Source organism: Buteo buteo, chromosome 9 (assembly GCF_964188355.1).
Source record: "Buteo buteo chromosome 9, bButBut1.hap1.1, whole genome shotgun sequence".
Taxonomy (NCBI): Eukaryota; Metazoa; Chordata; class Aves; order Accipitriformes; family Accipitridae; genus Buteo; species Buteo buteo.
Window position 1 is genome coordinate 19,982,236 of NC_134179.1, and position 20,234 is coordinate 20,002,469.

A 20,234-nucleotide genomic window follows, 5' to 3' on the forward strand; every position below is an offset into this window, starting at 1 on the left:
TACCCTCTCTTCTCCAACCAATTACCTGTGGTGCTGGGTCACCTCAGGCCAACTTGGCTCCCCAAAAAAGATGGAGTCTTTTATGTTTCAGCTCCCTGCTGTCTCGCCACGGGGTGGTACAAGCTTACAGGACATGGGGATGTGGTGGAATCGCAGGGAAAACCAGCCCCCGAGCTTGCTGCTGGCAGGTAGCTGAGTTATGAAGTCCAGCTTTTAGCACCAGCTTCTTCTGGGCATGTTGCAGAAGACTGCAAGCCTCGAGTGGTGGTTGCTCTTTTTCCATAGCAAGGGGCATGTGTTAAATATAAGGAAATACCAAAAGCAGCCACCGAACTCAGCTGTTTCCTCTTTTTTTTTTTTTTTTTAAAGTGGGGAAAGAAAAGCTTTCTGAAAACTGTTCCTCCTACAAGAGGAATGCTTTGTAATGCTGATTTGTCTCTTAAGCTTCCTCTGAACTGCGTTTGAGAAAGAAATGAACCCTGAGGCAGGATGGAGATCGGAAAGGGAACTGCGAGTGGGCCTGAGCCAGGGGGTTGTGCGAAGCATAAACACTTACATGGATTTCAGAAGGGATCTGGCCAATTCACGAAACAGAAGTCCATCAAAAGCTATTAACCACAAAGGTGCTAATTTAGAGTCAAATAAAAGAGGGTCGGCAATGGGACGTGAGCCCTAGTCCTGCCGCGAATGCTGCGGATGCTCTCCCGGGACAGGGCCAGCCTCGTCTCCGGCACCGCTGGCACCTGGGACTCATCCCTGAGGCAGCAGGGACAAGGCTGCAGCAGGGACAAGGCTGCAGCAGGCATGCTGGGATACTGGAAATCCTTTATTGGCGCTTCGGCTTCTGCGGGAGGGTGGCACAGGTGGGTGAAATCAGGAAAGAGCCTCCCAAGGGTCCAGGTGATAAACCCATCAGCTACCACAGAAGAGTGCAGCAGGTGACAGCAGCCCGGAGCAGCTCTTGGGAGCTGAACGGGACGCCATTCAACATGGCAAGAGGGACTCTTGGCTGTGTTGGGACATGAATGCTAGGGGCAAGGTGCTGTACCATGAATGCTGAGCTCATCCTCTCCCCCCAGGCTTTCTTTAGCATCCTCCACGGATGCTTCTGCCAGCTGCACCTAATTCTTATATGGCTTAGTAAAGTAAGCATGGGATGGCAGCGTGAGGTCTCCTGCAATCTAGCCCCAGTACGCCCCAGGCATAATATTCACCTCTCCACACCTCAGTTTCCCCTAGTAAATTGGATAATAATGAGATCTATTAACACTGTCACGTTACATCACATGTGTGGCAAGTGATTCATTACACACAAAGCTCCAAGCACGTAAGGCAGCACACAGGGGTCAGGCAGCACTGGGCTCATCCCAGCGTGATGCCTCTCCATGACTGCAGTGGCTTTCCACCTCACCTTCTTCCCCATCTCAACTTCACCAATTTTTGCCCCCCATCCCAGGGAAGGAAGTGCCTGGTCCCTGGGAGAAGAGTCGTGGCTTCTTCCCAGGCAGGACCCAGCAGGCTTTCGGTGCCAGGGCTCATGCCAGGAGCTTCTCCACCCATTCTTCCACACCACTGTTACCCGCCACCCATCTCCCACGTGCCCGCATGCGTGTTCCTTACTCCCTCGTCATTGAGTCCCGTGGGAAATGACACCTCCAGCAGCTACGGGGAGATGCAGGGTACGCTCCTGCTCAAGGGTGAGGGTATGACTTGCCCTGTAGCAAAGGATTAGGGGATGCTGGTATCAGTAGCTCAGCAAAGAGGAGATTAAAGGATGCCTCGATCAGAGGGCTATAAATACCTAGGTTGGAAATAAAGCAGAGATATTGGGCTGCCACGCGCAGAGAGCAAAGTTACAGCAAATCAATAAACGCTCTGTGGAGAGTTCAGTTTTAACATTGGGCTTTGTTTGCAGTGGTCACCAAAAGTGGGAGTGGATTTACCATCAGGGCTATTTTCATCTCAGGTGTTGACACTTCTTTGAAAGAAATACCGCCTTTGAGGCAAAAGCTGGTTTTGGGATGCCCGAGGTTATGTGCTGGAGGTCAGAAGGGATGATCACCCTGACCCTTTTGTTCTTATAATCTGGGAGCAGCGAGTTATATCTCTTAATCTCTCTTTAAATTCCCAGGGCCAATGAAACTCAGATTAACGACTAGTAGAGCTGTGCTTACACAGCCCGGCACCACTAATATTTCTAACCCTTGCTAATTCTTCAGCAGCTCTCAGTGTGATGGCAATGAAAGCATCTCCATTGACTTTTTGTGTTGTGCTGGGGCAGGACCATGTTGTTTTCTGAGTGATACAGTGGTGAAAGCTCCCATTTCCCTTAAAAGTCTGTATATTTTTTTCTCAGTATGTACAAGAAAACAAAAATACATTTGAGGGCCACATCCAGGCTGTGATTTCCCTTAAGCTATGGAAAACATAGAACAAAATCAATTAACGTAGTCTTTCTTTCCATTGCTAGAAGGGTCTTTCAGCTGTCATTATTTCAAGGTATTTATTTCAAGAATATATTTTGTCCAAACGAATGGTCTTGGAGAACCACTGTAACAGTCATCATTGGCAGTACTGCTGAAGCAGCCTATGATATAGAGCGATCTCCCTGCCTTGCTTGAAATATGTTTTTATATATTTATTTAAACACCCCCCCACATATAGCAATATCTATCTGGACAGGATCGGGGCAGCACACCACGGGTTATAATATCCAGGATTATTTATTTCACTCTGGCAAAGAAATGAGGCTAAAAATCCACAAAGCAGCACTGGGTATGAGACTGAGAGGCGTCAGACTTTCACACCAAGCAGTAGCCGCTCCATCCAGTTCATATTCAGCCCCAAGCCTGTGTGAGCCTTTGAGCACCACCCCTGACTCCTAGCGAGTGGCTTTCTTATTCCACTGTGCTTGATGTCATTATTAAAAAATAGGGAGCCTCTGCTTTGCGGAGATGGGGAGGGCTGGTCGTGCAGAAACATTCCTGTAACAAATATTTGGGAGGGTTTTGTTGTATCTGTAAGGGATCCATCAGCTGAAACATCCCTCGTTCAAATTCTGCAAGTGACATGAGGCTCCCAAGCTTTAAACGTGTGCGTGGCTGCGGCTGCTGGTGCTGGATCCCAGCCGGTGGGGACTGCTGCCCCGCCATCTATCCCCAACATACCCCCGCAGCGTTGCACCACGAGGACCTGAGGGCCGGGACTCAGATCCATAAATGTGCACAGATGTTTAGAAAACCAGCTTTTACTGGAGGAAGGGAGAGCGCTGGCTGCATCCCTGCCCCAGGGGTGTGCTGCAGCCCCACCGCACAGCCGCAGCGGTACCCAGCTCCCAGCACGGCTGAGCCGCACTCAGGGGGATGGAGGGCTGCAGTTTGGGTTTTGCTTGCTGGAGCTGGGCTCACTGATGGCAGGGACTCCCTCCTGCGAATGGTGGCACCCCACCATAGATGCAATACGTGCACATATACATACAGGTGTTATATAGACACACATGCATGTTTATGCATGTTTGTGTGTGCATACATACATACATGCAAATATATGCACATGCATAGACACATACATATGTACATACATACATATGTACATACATATATGCATATACGTGTGTGTATACACACACATATATACATGTACACACATATACAGACGTGTACACATAAAACTATGCATACAGATCCGCACACACCTATATGTACATACACATATATACGTACACATGTATATATGTGTGAGTATACACATATATGTGCATACATACCCGTAGACACCCCCCCGACGCGGAGCCGTACAGGTGTGCGGACACAGCGCAGCTCCCCGCGGCCGGGGCAAGGGGGCGGTACTACAAGTCCCGTCATGCCGCGGGGCGGCGGCAGGGGCGGGCGGGGCCCCGTGAGGGGCGGGGCCCCGTGAGGGGCGGGGCCCCGCGCCCCGCCCCCCGCCCCGCCCCCGCCGGTGGGAATCGCGAACGCGCGGCGGCGGCCGATCCAGAGGGCGGGCGGCGCGGTGAGGGGAGGCGAGGCGAGGGGAGAGCAGGCGCGGCAGCGGAGGAGGAGTCGGTCGTTGTGAGGGCGGTGGAGCCGGCGTCGGTCGGGTCGTTCTCTCCGGCCGCTTCCCGGCAGCTGCCGTCGCTGCTTCCCGGCTTGTGGCTCGCAGCGCCGGCCCGCCGGAGCCCGCGGGGGCCGGGGGGAGCGCTGCGGAGGCTCCTTCGGCTCTCGCCCAGCCGGGGCTATCGTCCTCCGTGCGGCTGTGAGGAGACGGGGACGGAGGCTGAGGGCTGAGGCTGCCCTTTTCCTTTCCACCCGCTCCCGGCCTCCTCCCGCCGCCTCGGGGAGTTGCGGCTGCCGGCGTGGGGTGCCTCTTCCCTCTGCTTCCTTCCTCCCTGGGGTGAGTATCGCGCCAGTCGCGACAGAGCCCCAGCCGCGCGTCCGTATCGTGAGGAGGGCTGGGGGCCTGCCCAGGGGCTGCCCGCTTCCTGGGGCTGCTTCTCCCCCCGTACCTTCCTTCCCCGCTGCCCTGCGCGCTTTGTGCTGCGCCTCGGCAGGGCTGCCTTTTTGTTGCTGTTTTAAAAATAATTTTCTATTTTTATTTTTTTTTTCCTGCGGGATTGGGGAGTTTGTTTTCTTTTTTTGTTTGTTTGTTTGTTTTTGTTTGTTTCTTTTTTTCCCTCCCACCCACCGGAGTTGGCCGAGCCCCGCTCTGGGGCTGGATGTGCTGGGGAAGCTCTTTGTCACGGAGCGGCCGCCGAGCCGCCTGCCCTCGGGAAAAACATCACTTTAAAAAAAAAAGGAAGGAAAAAAAATCGTTCAGTATTTGGACTCCGAGGTTTTGTTGAATTCGGGGGGTGGGTTTTTTTGGCGGTGGTGGTGTTACGTTTATTTTTTTTCGGGAAGGAAAGAGTCCCCCCTGAAGTCTAGGCTCCATTTATCGCAGCCCCCTGTGCTGGAGCGCTGAATGGGAGCAGCACGCAGGCGGGTGAAAACAAAACAAAGGGGGATTTTGTTTTGCTGTTGTTAACCTGCAAAATCTTGGTGGGAAAGCTTGCTTCTTTTTTTTCAGCCCCTAGCTCTCCCAAATTTGATGTTGTTTTACTCTGGAAGAATCCAGATAGCCGGTAGGTAAGTTGTGTCTTTTTAATTTTAAGCTTCTTGGGGAAATTACAAGGTTTCTCTCCCGTATCCCTAGCCTTGGCTCTTTTGTGAGCAGCCTGCCATCCAGTGCAACTTTAGTCGGGTTTTTCTTTTCGCTCTTTTTTTTTTTTTTTTTTTTTTTTCCCCACGTAGTTAAATAATGCGGTTTCAGGAAGAGCTAATAACAGGGGGACATTTCTGCCTGTAACAGCCATGGAGAAAATTTTTAAAGGCAGGGGAGAGGAGGAGCAGTTGTGTTTTCAGCTGAATAATTTTTGCCTCTTAAAGGGGATGTTTTAAAGTAATTATTATGTTTTTATAATGAAAGCTTGTTTCTTTTTTTTTCCCCCGCTTTGTTTTTGTTTTAACTACCCCCTCAAAAACTGCAGCTATTTCACCTCTGCAAAAATGCAGCTTCTAGAATACATGCAAGCAAAAAGCAAGTCTAGCTGTAATGCTCGTCTTTCTGGCCTTACCTTTTAAAGGCCACCCATTTGTTTTTGCTGGGACTCCTCTGCCTTGAAAACACACTACTTGGCAAGTAAAATTACAAAGCATTTCAGCTAGATAGAGCTGGTGGTTCTGCATCTGAATAACGATGGGTTTATTTTTTCCATTTTAACACGCATGAGGGGCGGGGGGAAAGCCGGGGGAAAAAAGGCCGTTTCCGGTTTCTGTTCAGCAGCTTTTCATTTTTTTTTTTCTTCACAAAGAAGCAGCCAGATGACCTGTTGATGATACATCTTTTGTTGCTTTTTGCGCCGAAAGGCGTCAGTAGGTTAGTGGAGGTGAAAGCTTCAGCCAGACAGGCTACCCAGATTTTTTTTTGCATGTGTTGTTGTGTGGTCCGTGGCTTTGTAATATTTTAGTGCAACAATTTCAGAGTGAGTAATGTAGTGCCAAAATTCAGATGTCTGCATGGGACGCTTCCCCCTCTCCTCTCCCCTGCCCTCCTTCCCCCCCAAGAAAAAGCCTGGTTTGTAGAAAATTAACCACCCATAGTTGGTAAATTAGACTCTTTTAGTGCCATGTAAAATAAAGTGTCCTAACTCTTTTTGAAGTCATATCAATGGCCAGGCAGGAAGCCTTAGGAATGTGTTTAGTTTTATGTAGGCAACTGCTGGGTACCTTAAGCTTAAACGTCTCCTATTTTAAATGAATTAAACTTGTAGGAGTGCCTACATTATGCTGAGTATAGTCTTGTGAAGTGTGCCTAATGAACGTTTCCATTCTTACTAAACACAAACGTATTTCTCAATGCAGCAGGTCACCGTGCTAGTGTTCATCTTGGAAATTAAAATTTTGAGTAACTACTAGTATTTCAGTTAAAGCAGAACTTAGATGTTAGTATAAAGTCTATCTGCTACAACCTTTTTGTATTTTGGTATCAATACTGGTTTCTGTTAAGAAACTAGGCATGGAAAACAGGATCATTTCACTTCAGGATTGCTAGCTAGTGACTGTGTGTTTGTAGATGCAAAATAGAGCATCATCTGCTTGGAGCCAGTGGTATTTAAAACTCTTACTCATTTGGAAGGAACTAATTACAAGTATATTTTGATATAAAATGTCTTCTTAGACAGGAGCTCTGGAGTACAGGAAAGGAGAAAACCAAAGATTTTTGTAGATGCTAATCCCTGCCCTGAGTTAAAAAGGGAAGAATGAGGGTGTTTCATGAGAAATTAAAGTCACCTTTAAGTGCATACTTGTAAATGGAATTACACAGTTGATTAGGAATTCTGCAGGATGCCAGTAATTGGAGGTACTTGTTGCTAGCTGGTCACTGTGTGCCTTGCTGGTTAGATCGTAAAAGTTTTGACTGTAGGTGGCATCAAGAGAAAAAAGTCCAGCTCTTTTGCTTCCCAGACGTTTGTTCCTTCATCTCCAGATTCACAAGTGTGCTGATGAACTGTCAAAGGAAGTGACAGCAAAGAGATGGTGTAGGAAGTAGGTTGAGCACCTCTAAATACTGCTGAGAGAGTTTCAGTGGAAAAAAGTTAAGCATGTTTCCATCTGATCTAGTTTCTGTTTCCTTTCAATCTACTGGTTAACAGGATGCACCAGTAAATCTCATACTCCTACTATAGTCCCCTGATTCTACTGAAATTAATATTGCATCTGTAATCGGGCTCAGTTAGTCTACCTGGATGGAAAGATTCATGGGGAAGAAGGTCAATAGGAGTTTAGTTCTGATCCCATGAGGTGCAACTCGTGTCAGTTGGGTGAAGCTGAAGTGGCTCTGTGTCTCCCAGGAGTCTGTGGGCAGCTTGTGGGATGGATTTCCCTCCCTGTACTGCTGTAGGCTCTCCAGTGGGCAGCTAGGTGTGGGCTGGGGTAATAGGGTAGCATTGTGGTGTTCTTTGTGGCCTTAATGTTTTGAAGTAGACGCTGCAATTAATAGTCACAAGCGATTGTAAGTGTTTCTTGTTTAAAGTGCTTGAATTGATTTATTCAAAAACCTGCCTTCCAGGTTGAAAAAGACAGAAGTTCTTTGGCATGCTAGGAATCATGCTTAAACTAAAAAAACCAAGCTCTACTCTGTTGCCACTTTCTCCTAAAAGCAGTAAAAACTATTGACAATAACTTAATTTGCAGAAGAATTACAGCTTTGCACTATGAATATGTTCTTTTCCAAGTATCCTGTATTTATATTTATTTGAAAAGGAGATCTTGCTTCAAGTAGGAAGAGGTGCTTTGGTGCTTTGCACGAGTGAGAGCGTGGCTTACGGGCTACCTAGGTGAGCCCTATGCCATGGTCGTCTTTTGCTGACCCGTGTCATGTGATTTGGAGCACCAAATGTTGCTAGCTGCTCAAAATGACCTTTCTGGAATAACCCTGTAGTCATGAGTGGATGTATAATAGTTCACTAGAAACTACAGGCTCTACAGCAAAAGTCTGTTCTCCTCTGCTGACACCCTGTGCTGAAGGTAGGTGGTCATAAATACCAGTCTTGCTCCAGCAGCGTCTCCTGGCTGGCATACCAGGTGTAAATGCTGTAAGGTGGTGTTTGGGGACGTGGGCTCAAGTGTGAACTAGTCAGCAGCTTGTTTGATTCAGACTGAATGCAGCGCCTGGCTGGAAGCATTTGGTTAAAGATTGATGGTATCCTTCGGTCCCTGCCATGCAGGAGCACAGTTCAGTTCATGACTAGGTAGTTAAAGTTAATCTTCTGACCTTGTTTCTTAATCCATGCTGCTGAATTCAATCATAGTGACTTGACTGCCATCCATGGTACATACTTATATAAATGCTGAATTTTGGGCTCAAATCTCATGCAGTCAAGAGCAGAGTGGACTGAACCTTGCAGTGCATTTCTGGCTGTGGTTTCAACATTGGGAGTGTCCTATAATTTTGCTCTTCTAATTGAAGGTATATGGCAGTTGTCAGAGCAGGAGCGGTCAAAACCTTTTACTGGGGTCCCATAATTATATTGCTGTTGGGAAGAGGATGAGTTCGATTCACACTCACATTGCAGTACTCTCCTTGTTCACCAGTAGAGTATGTGGTAGAAGACTTTGGATACGTGTCATGCTGGCTCAAAATGCTCTTGATCTCCCTTGATGTTAGCTATAAAGCTATGTCAACCAGATGTTTTTCTGTGCCGACCCTGTTTATAGCAGATAATTGCATAAATGTGTTTTTAGAAGGGAGAAAAGCATTCCTTTTGGGAGGAGTTTTATTAATAGTACAGAGATAGTTGGGCTGGAGAGGTGCTGGTCTGGCTATATTAGATAGGGTGGGCATGTATGTGTTGGGGTGAGCAATTGCACCAATTAATTAACAGAAGTTAATCAAAGTCCCAGATGTAGGCAAGCTTTTGATGATAGAGTGCTTTTGTCAGCCTGTTAGTTTACATATTTGGTATTCAGGGAGATAAGCATGGTGGTTTTGGCAGAAAAGCTTTTGTCACTAAATGCTGCATTTCAATTTGTGGGTCTGTAACATTTGCTATAGTGGCTGAGGCTCTGCATTGTAGACAAGTCTCCAGCATAGCACAGAAATGAACAGCAAGGAAGGCAGGAAAAAGCTGAAGTTAAATAGACTTAAACCAGAAATGATCTACAGAATGTTTTTTTTAATTATTATTAGGATAGTTGATAATATGAATAGCTACTAGAGAATGCTGTTTTGTGGATTGATTGAGGTTTTGAGCGAGAGGGATATATCAAAAAATATTTTGTAGGTGCTTGGAAGATAGTTTATTGGAGCAATTTGGTTGAGTAAGATTCTTTGGGGGATAGTTTATTGGAGATAGGACTTCAAGAGAAGATGGTTAAAAAAACCCAAATAAAACCCCCCAAACCAGAAAAACAATAAACAAAACATGAACTGCTGCCTAGCCAGAATTTTCTTTAGGTAGACCACCATCAATGTTGTTTTGCTTCTATTGTCAATTTGTTCATCTGCCTGGATGTACTTAGCTGCTTGTATTTCAAGTATGCAATGTTTCTGCAAGTATATAGCCCATTGGGCTTTGTTACAAACACTTAAAAATACTCTTTCCTGAGCTGGGGTACCCATTTTCTTTCATGGGCAAGGTGGGGGATAGAGATCAGATGTGAAGGGACTGATTTGTTTTTGTTAAGATTTGCCATTGGCATTGGTGGAGCTCAAGGCCTGCAAGAGTTTCTGGAGGCATAGTGAGAGCAAACTTAGTGATCTGATCTGAGCATCTCACCCTGTCCTGCTTGCCTCTTCAGTGCTCCCGCTTAATTGTCTGTCTGTTCATCTGAATGGAGTAGCGAGCAAATGGAAAGTAGCAGCTGTTGAGTTAGTTTCTCCCTCCCTTCTGCCAGCGTGTCCTTTAGGATGGTAACCCCTTGACCTGGGTCTACAACATGAATGTCTTAATTGCTCTTTGGGTCAGGGCAACCAAACTGGCATCTCTGTGTTAGATGTAGCTTGAAATCTTTCCATCCAGCTGGTCATCTTTGCCCCAAAAGTGATCAGCACCAGCCAGGGCAGCAAATGAAGCACCTAGGCGGAACTGTGGGCTTTAGGTATGGGAACTAATGTGCCTCTATGTAGCCTGCACATATGGCCCTTTTAACCATCAAGTCCATTGGGATGCTGTAAGACAACATTAAGCTAATAGCAAAATCAAGCTTAGGGTTTCATGTGTTTGTAGTTCCTTTTCTTGTGTTAAGATCGTGCCTCTCTGACGGTTACAGATCTGCCCCAAAGTGCCCACTTTCTCTGCCCTCACTTCCTTCTGCTTTTAGTGGTTGAGCAGTATTAAATAGTAAGGACTTGATTTTGAAATCGTACAAACTTGAGTACTTCATATGTATTTTCTTTGTCTTAAGACAAATTGTTTGTGTTAAATGATAAAAGTGGTCCCTGAAGAATTCCTGCTAAGAAATCTCAAGGCTCCTTCTCTTAAGTGTTAATATGTATGCTGAGATTTTTGTCTGATGCTACCTTGATATCCTTTCTACTTATCTGAAGCAGTTGTAGTTTAGTACAATATTTTTTGCAAGAATAAATGTTGCCTTAATCATGGTTTAACACAAGGTTCAACTGGGCAAATAAGTAATGGCTTTTTTGTCATATCCTGTAGCTGAACTATTTATTTGGAGTGAGGTTAGGAGAAAAAATCCAAAATGCATCACACATGGAGGCTTACTACAAAGTAATTTGCTTCCTTTTAAAGAACTTGTTGCTTATTTTCCTTCTTTAATGCACCTCTTGGGATAAAATGCTAATTCTAAAAATGTCAGTTCCGCCATTTCCCACTAATTTTTTTCTTTGGCTTAGTTTGCTTTTTCCTGAGCCACTTTAAATACTCTGAGGAATGCTCAACATGGAAGAAAATAAATGCACAAAGGTATTTGAATTGCTGTATTTCAAGGCTATGGAAGATGATTTTGAACTTCTGTTCTACAGTGAAAAGGAGTACAGGGGCCTCAACCCTTAGCTGATGTTGCAGGTAGGGTATCTGCTTCCTCTTGAATCTGGCTCCTTTCTACTGGGCAAGCGCTCTGTTTTGAATTTAGGAAAGAAAATGTAACATGCTACTAAGGATGTCAAAATCTTCCGATAGAAACTGGGAGAGCTCTTCATGTGTAGGAAACCAGAGCTACTGACTACTCATGTATGGGAAACCAGAGTTAGGGACTGTTCAGCTAATATTGCTATTTCCATTTTCATGATCAAACTTTGATGGTAATTTAGTTTCGAATTTAGGAATGCCGCTTTCAGAACTCCACAAAAAGCTGTATGATGCCCACAAGTGGCATGAGTGATTGGCTGTCCATGCACAGCTTCCTAGGGGATGTTTTTCCTTAAACAAAGTGTGTGCTAGTATAATCTATCTTCTGTGCTTGAGTGGTGGATGGTCCTATCTTAGCACTAGGACACAACATAGGCTTGAATGGCCAACACAGATGAGCTCGGTAAACTTGGGCTCAAGAGGAGGAGGAATATTGCTTGCTGTATGCTTACTTGTTAAAGATTTGGTATGTTCAAGTGATTTAGTCTTTTGTCCTCTTTTTCTGCTTTAAAAGAATGAATTAAAGCCCCATGTAAAGACCATCTCTCTTTTTACCCAGGAAATGTTTCCAGCTTGTTCTTGTGTTGGATATAGGTTCTGTTTAATTGGCATTGTAATGTTAAAATATTTTTAACATCAGTAGTGATGATTAGAAGTTGAATAGTTAGAGGGGAGAAGATAATAGTCAAACTGTAAAACAAGTCATCGTGGTAACACCTAACTTCAACACCTGCTATTTGTGTTAGGGGGTATTTGTTTAATGTACTTTAAGCAAAGAGCTGGGAGAGATCCAGCTCCAATTCCCTGAAACTTATGGGGGCAATCCGCAAAAACTGCTTTTTAACAGGGAAAAGATCTAAACATTTTTTTTCAGATAGGTAGTGCAGAGAACCAGAAGGCCCCAAAGTAGGCTGTTGGAGTGTTTCATTTGTTCTTTTTCTCGTGTGATAATGTTGAGGCAAATTTGTGGTGGTAGTGCTGACCCTTCAGATAAGGGCTGCTTCCTGCTCTAACCTGCTGTCCCTGCACCTCTTATAGTTAAACCATTATATATGTTTTTATATACATACATATAAACCATATATATAAAAATCATATGTATATATAATTGCATGTCATACCTTGGGATTAGCAGACCAAGTTTAAGACAAATTATATTGTAATGCATGTTAGTCTGAAGACAGTTGATCACCCCCTTGTGCTTAGATGACTTTCATGGCCAAGTCATCTCTTCTTGATTCCTGTGGTAGGTGGATCCATCATACTGGATCTTTGTTCTTTGATCTTTCTTTTTTTTTAATGAGGTAATTACTATGCTGCTGATAGCCCACATCAATTGTTTAGCGTTCATTTGGTGCTGTATGTGGTGGATGAGAAATATCATTCCAGTAGAGTTTTCCCTTTTGGTGCAGCATGAACTGTTGCCTGTTGGTTAAGGTTTCTGTAAACTACTCAAGGTTGTTGCAGAGGGCTGGAGTGTACCATGGTGAGGGTAGCAGCTGGCTGGTTTTTTCTTTTGTTTTTTTAAAGAAGTGTTGCATTATTCTGTTGAGGCAGTCAGCCACCTGCTGAAGTTGAGGAAGTCAACTTGATCATGCGAACAGATAAATACATGAGTAGCTTTTATTTTTATCTATTTTTTTTTCTTGCACATGTGCGTATTTTTACAGTCAGTACTGTGACCAGTGTATTAGCTTTGTCTGAGGCTTTTTGAGCAGCAGATGTGAACATAGGGTAGGTCCCTGTACCTCTCACTGTTGGCTGAGAAAGGCCAGGATACTGTAGTAAAATCTGGGAGCTTATAAGCCACTTGTGACTTAGATACAGCAACTACTTTTGAATTTCTATGCCAATATATATGCACTATTTAATTTTTCTTCATTGAAATAACTTCATATTTCACTGTTCTGAGATATGCATAGTTAGCAAGGGAAACTCCTGCCTCTAGAGGGAAAGTGTTACAAGCATTTTCCTGCAATCTTTCACTTACTGTAACTTTGGGGAGGAGCTTGTTTAAGTTGGCACTGTCTAAAAAGGAGCAGAGATAGGAGCCTGATCCACAAGATGAGGGAAGAGTTAACCTTTACCTTAAAGCCAAGAGGGACCAGTTGCAGGAGGAAGTGAAGAGCTTATTTACTGTGTCAATAAGCATGTGTAGCAAGCATCTGGTGTCTTTCAGTCTTAGTCCGCAATAGCAACCACTGTAGGCATGCTGCTATTATTTTACAGCTATTAATGAGGAGTATTAACAGTCAAATTTATCTGGCTGTTTTGTTATATATTTCAAAACCTCAGTCATCAAGAAGTAGTAGTTTTAAAGATCTAGATAGTGTTTGGCTTGCATGTAGAGTAAGATAGCATGAGAAGTTTCTTGCATTGCTCTGGGCAGATGTCAAGTGTAGCATCGCCTGTTTTCTCTTCTCTTGCTCTCCAGTTTCCCAAAGCAGAGCTGGGGCTGCAATCCTTCTCTGTCAGTGCCTTGTACTGGCCTTGAAGACAGGAGGGGTGTGTTCCCTCCTGAATCCCTGGGAGATGTGGAAAAGGATGTGTAAGCCCTCCCACATATAATAGCAGAAAACCTAACAAAGCTAGAATTGTGCTCTAGTCTTCTGTCCAACTAGGAGCTCAGTGTATGGGAGGTGGTGGGGAGAGGAACCTGTGTGATGGATGATGTCTCCAAAGCCCCAGATGGGTGTTAGTCTTGTCTCCCCTTTTTTTGGTCCCTATTTTAATAAAGGTGAGGAACTCACAGGTGTGTTGATGCTTAATTTGCTAATGTTTGGAGGCTGCTACAGAAATGTGAATTAGTATTCAGTTACTAATCAAATCTAGCTCTGCTCTGAGGCATGTAAACTAATGAAGTACCAAAAAATGTGAAGGTGGGTGAAAAAACTGACAGAGCAGTGTGAGTTCCCTAAGTTCATGCTTCCCATGTCTGTCTTCTGCTTCCACCGTGTCAGATGTTTGGAGTGTCAGTGTGACGAAGGACCAGGTACAGAGCTTATCTGAGGCATAAGCCTGATGCTAAGGAGGAAATCATGGTGATTTGGAATATGGGGAGGTATAATGTCTGTTTGTAACCTTTGTCACAAGTGGAATGGATTATAAAATGACAAATACAGATTCTCTGCCAGTCGGCATATGCTCAGTTCAGTATTACACAAAGCACACCAATTAGATTTAATACAAATGTTCCCTCAGAAAGATCACCTTGATTTATTTTTTTTTTCAGATGCATAAAGTAGAAATAGTCTGAGGCTTTCTGTTTGTTCTTTAAAGTCTAAGTGCTATATTTCTAGCTCTTGGCAGACATTGTCCACAAGTACTTCATGTTCCATTGGGCTTACGCCAAATTTAATGTACTGTGTGTACTGAAAGCATCAAAACCAGACTTACTTTAATTTTAGATTTTACAGCTACCATTATTGATTTTTCTTAGAGCTGTTCCATCCAATCTGCTATCGTTTTAATTTCTTTTCCCTGCAGGAATTTGGGGAAGGATCTTGACAGTCTTTATTTGTGTGGCTAGGGACTGTTTATGTGAGTGAGAGCTGTAGATCAGATGTCTCTGCAGTGGCCAAATTCTCCATTTACAGAAGCTAAATCAGCACACTGCGTTATTTGTGAACTCCCGTCTTTAATACTACTGGTATTCTGTGACTAAGGTTAGCATTATAGAGTACATCAACTGTTTTTCAAGAAACTTGAATTTTATAAAAACCTGAGATGGAAAAGGACTGTAACAATCAGCTAAACATACCAAAAATTGTGAAGTTTCATTTTGCAGTGCTTGTATGCTGTATGAATAGAAGTCTGCCTGTAAGACCTTGGACTCTGAAGAGACAAAAAAAGGGAAGAGGTAGGGGAGAGAAACAGAGCACAAGTAGGAGTTACGGTAGGTAGATGAGGAAGGAAATAACTGAGGGAAAGAATAGGGTATAGTGCAGAACAGCCAACCAACACGGGTTGGAGCATTCATAATGCTACAGTCGTTAGGTCTGCTGATCCCTGCCTGACAGCTATGTCTGCTGGCCTTGTATTTTGGATGTTCATCTTTTATTTTCAACCCTCAGGGCCAAGTAGCTGTGCATAAGCATGGCTTCTGGCCAGGTGGCTCGTAGCCCGCAGAGTGGAGCAGGATTCCCTTCCATTGTGCTTGTGTGGAAGAACATGGCACTCAGCGGAGCCTAGTTTTTCCTCCTCTGCCTCTTACTCTTTCTGCTGAGCCTCCTTTTATTAAATGACAGTCTGTTTTGGTTTCTGCTTTGCAACTTTACCTTCTGCTAGTGTTGATAAAGTTGCTCAGCTCTTCAAAGATGTGCATCTAAGTGGGGAAGAGAGGCATCTCTTGATACAGAGAGACTTAAATCCCGAGGAGTTCTACACTCCCTATTAATAGTCATTATTGTAATTGAAGTATGTGGGAATTCCAAGTTAGTCTTCATTTTAGGCTTAATCATGTCACTCTGTTTTTTGTTAGGCCTAACGCTTATGCTGATGGATTGAGTGTGGTTTTAAGTCTAACTTCTGTTGTCCAGTCCTCAGCCATAGTTTATAGTTCAGACTTTACTCCATCTTAAGGATAGGGATTAGTCTTCAGATACTATCCCACAGTCTTCAGAGACTGTATTTTCTGTCTTCCACCTGTCTACTCATTCCACCTTAGAACACGTGCTGGAGTCTCTGTTAGGACCTGTTCAATTTCTGCAGTTTACCTTTGCCGAGCGGTGCCAGAAGATGCTTTCCCAGCATGCAACCAGATGACCGATTTGGAAGAATTATTGGTAGAAGAGTTTTTGCAACTGGATCCTAAGATGTGTTAATGTTAGTATACCTGAGTTTTATTGTAGCAACTGGTTATGGAAGTAACTTGCATTAATGTTAGCAGACAAACTGTGCCTCATTTTTGCCTCCCAAAAGGGTTTTGGTAATTTTTATCTTGGTGGTGTTCCTTATAAGAATTGGTACTACATTGTGCTGCAGAACTGAGCAGACTGATGGTGCTTGTCTTCCTCTTGTCTCTCGAGTTGTCCCAAGTCCTAGACACCCAAGCATAGCAAAAACTGTAATAGAAAAATTGTCCTATGGAGAAATGTACAGGAAATGACTAAATCTGATGAAGACAGTAGAAAAGACTGTTATAAATGTGCTTTTGTAACTGAGACAGAATTTAAAATTTTTAGTTGATTGCTGTTACTGTGCTTGTTTTCAAGCTTAATTTTCAAATTTCCTTTATATAAGCTTAGTATTAACTCAGTATGCATGCTAATAAGATTATTGCTGTACTAAGCTGTCCTTTGCTGGTGAATGTAGCTTTTGTTACCTAAAGGAACAAAATCAGTTTAATAGAAGAGTGAGTATAAAGAAAAAAATAGCTCCAAAGTTAAGAATAGGAGTAGTTATGTTCCCTTGTTTTTCAAGATTAAACACAGCTTTTAAGTACTGCTCAGGAACAAACTCTATTTCCTGTCGTCTCACTATTAATTAGCCCATGCATTTAAAAGTACATAATTTGCTCTTTTTCTGGAAACGAACACAAAGTCCACTATATGAAAGGTGGTCCCAGCTGTCTCTTCCTGTCCTGCGTTCAGATGCATGCATGGAACCTAGTAAATCCAACTGAGGAACAGATTGGGGCATGAATCTGTGGACACTATGGTTGTGCAAGAAACTTAAGTGTCTAAATGCAGGGCAGCAGGCAGGGATGCTGCTTTTGGAGGCAGTGGTGTTTTATGCTGCCTTAAAGTTGTTTAACGACAGAATGCACTCCTGCTATATCTTAGTGGTAACAACTAAGTGCAGGCATTCCTGCAGGTCATGAGAATAGGTGATAAATAATAGTTCTGTGTTGTAGTGCTTCTGTCTTTGCATGTGAAGCTCATGCCTCTGCACTCGTGGCCAGGTTCATCAATGAATAGAATAATTTATTTTGGAAAGGGACTCTGGAGATCATCTGCTCCAGCTCCCCCTACTCAAAGTAGTTTGAAGTTAAAGCCAGCTCTTTCATCCCTTTATTTTGCATGGTCTTGAATAGCATATAGCCAGGGGGTCTGCTGACACTGCTTGTCTAATGCTTACTGGCAACTGTCAAATCTTCTGTAAATGTAAAACTTAGACTTATCCAGTATAATTCCAGAACATACTCTTAAATTTCAGTAAATCTTGAGCATGCTGAAACCAACTGACTGGTAACTGAATTCCTTGAATAATTTTGAACAACTGACTGTATGAGTTGCTCTGCACTAGCAATGCTGACTGGACACAAGAGTATATGCTATGTTCAAAGACATGTTATTCATGCTTTTCTCAGAATGCATTTACTCCAGTGGACACTGAGCCAACATTGATAAAACTCTATGAAACCATTCTTTACAGTGGCTGTGAGCAACAGGTAGACTTCCCACCTCTGCCTCTCCCAGCTGACAGTTCTCAATTGCTGATGCTAGCAATTTGGTGCTAATGTGGATGGGGCTTAACCATATGGTCTTGCTCTGACTTTCTCTCGCAGTGTTGAAAAATGTCCTGTCTGCACTAGCAGCTAACTGATCTGAACCCATTGTTGACAGCCACCATCATCAACAGGTCATTTTCCCTCTGCGAGTGTGACTTTTCATTATGTATCGTAAATCCAAGTGGAAGTGCGGTTACAATCTCATGGTTCTTGGACATGGTGAGTTTACATCTACACAGTTGCTTTAAGAGAACAGACTTGTCTACTTGTACCTAAACTTCTTCAGATGAAAAATTTGAAGAGAAATTTCAGTAACTACTTCTAGAATTCCCTTAAAATAGATCTTTTATTTATATCTTTAAGATTTTGGTTGAGATTAGTTGCTAGAAGTACAAGTGTAGAACAATACAAACTATTAGTATTGTCTTGCTGTTACTGTCTGTAACACTATTTGTTCTCTAAACATTGTGGGTTTTTTTAAAGTGGAGAGAGAATGGTTTAAGTTGTTCGTTGGACAGCATCTCTGTACAGCAATGACCAGCAGCTTTTATAAAACTGCAGATGATTATATTAGAGAGCTGCCTCCTAAGCTGTACCAAATTGTACTTTCTCATGCCCTAATGTTGAATTTCTGCTGAAGGTTGTTTCCAGAGGCTCTGAGCTGATACAATATTTATTGCCTGCTGAGAACAATGCCTCCTCCCTCTCATCTCCCTGGCCTGTGCACACACATAGACCCCCTGCTCCCCAGATCTGAGTTGTGCAGCCCTGCACCCTTTTTTGCTCCAGACCTACTGACCAGAGTTTTTCCACAAGCTGACTTTTCTCACTAACTTGAGACAAACAAATTTAATCGCAAGCGTTTTCTAAGAGGTTCAGGGAGCTGTGTCTTATGTTTTGTCATTAGACTGACTATATGCCCTTATGTGGTAGGCTTAAAATTATTGCATTTCTTCCCATAGCTTTGTCTGTGAATGGATCTGTGGCTTGTTCTTTTTCCTTAGCCCTCTGGTTTGAGGACAACAGCTGCTGCCTCCTCTCACTATTGCTTGCACCAAAGTAGTAATGTGGTGTTGTGAGAATATCAACTTTTCCTTGCTTGGACCAGTTTTCATACCAAGTTAATGCTAGCGAAATTGAGAGTACAACCTCAAGTACAATGTGTGTGATTAATAGTGAGAAGACTTTTGGCATATAACTTTGAAAATGTTTACAGTTTTATTTTACATCTCATGGGATTGGAGCAAATAGGCATGAGATACTAATCATAATAATGTTTTTCATGATCAAAGGTATCAGTACTTCAATGGCTGCTATTTTTGTTTCAACTGCTGAAGTCCTAAAACTAGTTATGAGCAGTCAGTATTGGTGGTTAACAGCCCAAAACATTTTAAGTATAGAAAATGCCACTTCATTAGTTCATGTGAGTTTGCTGACTTGAATTCATGCTGCATGTTTATTTTAGTTTCTCATCAGCTGTGTATTCCACTGTGCCTCTCAATTTTCTGTCAAGTTTCTATCATGAGTGAACTCTTATTTCAAAATTACTTAACTCTGCCAGTGCATTTCAAGGTGAAGCTCAACAGATAGCACAGTGTGGTCTGAAGCTTTAATAGTAGTATAGCTGTTAGAGCTTTGTTTTATCAGTTCAGGAGTCTCATCTGTTAGGAAGAAGTTCCTATCTAATGAAATGTGGTAGGTCAGACAGGACTTACCATGTTCAAGTACTTGTGTATAAGCCAAAATACTTGCAACAAACTTAGTAAGAGGGTCATTCCTTAAGAGTTGTGGAACACAGTTGAAGCTAGTGGCTTGAGAAGCTGGAAGGTACCTGGCTTTTGAGTGCTTCATCTCTTCAGACAAACAGTACACAACTCAAATACTATAACTGACATTAAGCATTGTCTCTGACGACACTGTAATTATTCTGAAGGTCTGGGGCTTATCCAAAATCAGAGTGGTGAATTAAATTACATGTCCAGCCCAGATCTGCTCTAGTACAGTCTTGCTTCAGTAGGCTGATCGCAATCTTGCTTATGCTGGTTAATTCAGTTGCCTTCAATGCAGTTGAATCCTTACTTGTACCTGCATAATTGGGCTTAGGTATCAGGTTTGGTGAGGTGGCCTGGTAAATGAACAAAACCAGAATTTGGACTTCAGTTTCTTTTCCTTGCTAAGTATGCTTTTACTTTTTTTCTTTTTTTTTGCACAGTATGCCTAGTCCTGCTGCCCAATACAATTGATCATCTGTTAAACAGACGAGCTACAAACCTCAGCTTTATTTTTGTGAAACATTTTGAAGGCTTAATAATAAAAAGAGAGAGAGAACTTGGTCTGTTGCTACATTACTGTGCCAGGAAATAATCTTTCCTCCCTGACCAGTTCCTTAGCTGTTCCAGCCATGGTATGATGTAGTTATATTTTTTTAACAATGGCTTTATTTAGATTATCCTTCTAACTAATGGTTTTGGGATGCTTTAAAAAGACACTTAAGGTAGAGGATCTTTTTGCAGTATTCCAATCTGGACTAAACTTAGAGGCTGCAAGTGTTTTTATTTTTTTATTTAATTTGAGAGTCTTCATTTGTGTCACAGTAAAAACTATCTTTGGAGCATGTTGAGTTTGCAAGCAGCTATCCGAAAGGCTGAAGTTTTG

At 43.2% G+C, this 20,234-nt stretch overlaps 1 protein-coding gene across 6 annotated transcripts in view; it reads left to right on the forward strand.

Moving 5' to 3' along the window:
* The first annotated feature begins 3,981 nt into the window (after positions 1-3,981).
* PELI1 (pellino E3 ubiquitin protein ligase 1) overlaps positions 3,982-20,234 on the forward strand; it is a 47,343-nt gene continuing 31,090 nt past the window's right edge. For 2 of the 6 annotated variants that reach the window (XM_075035565.1, XM_075035567.1), the window contains exons 1-3: positions 3,982-4,392; positions 5,065-5,123; positions 17,637-17,798. In XM_075035565.1, the coding sequence (XP_074891666.1) occupies positions 17,744-17,798 (55 nt within the window). In that variant the 5' untranslated portion in view covers positions 3,982-4,392; positions 5,065-5,123; positions 17,637-17,743. Of the gene's footprint in view, positions 4,393-4,427; positions 5,124-17,636; positions 17,799-20,234 lie in introns of those variants that run through there. The other 4 variants (XM_075035568.1, XM_075035566.1, XM_075035570.1 and 1 more) reach the window with 4 other exon arrangements.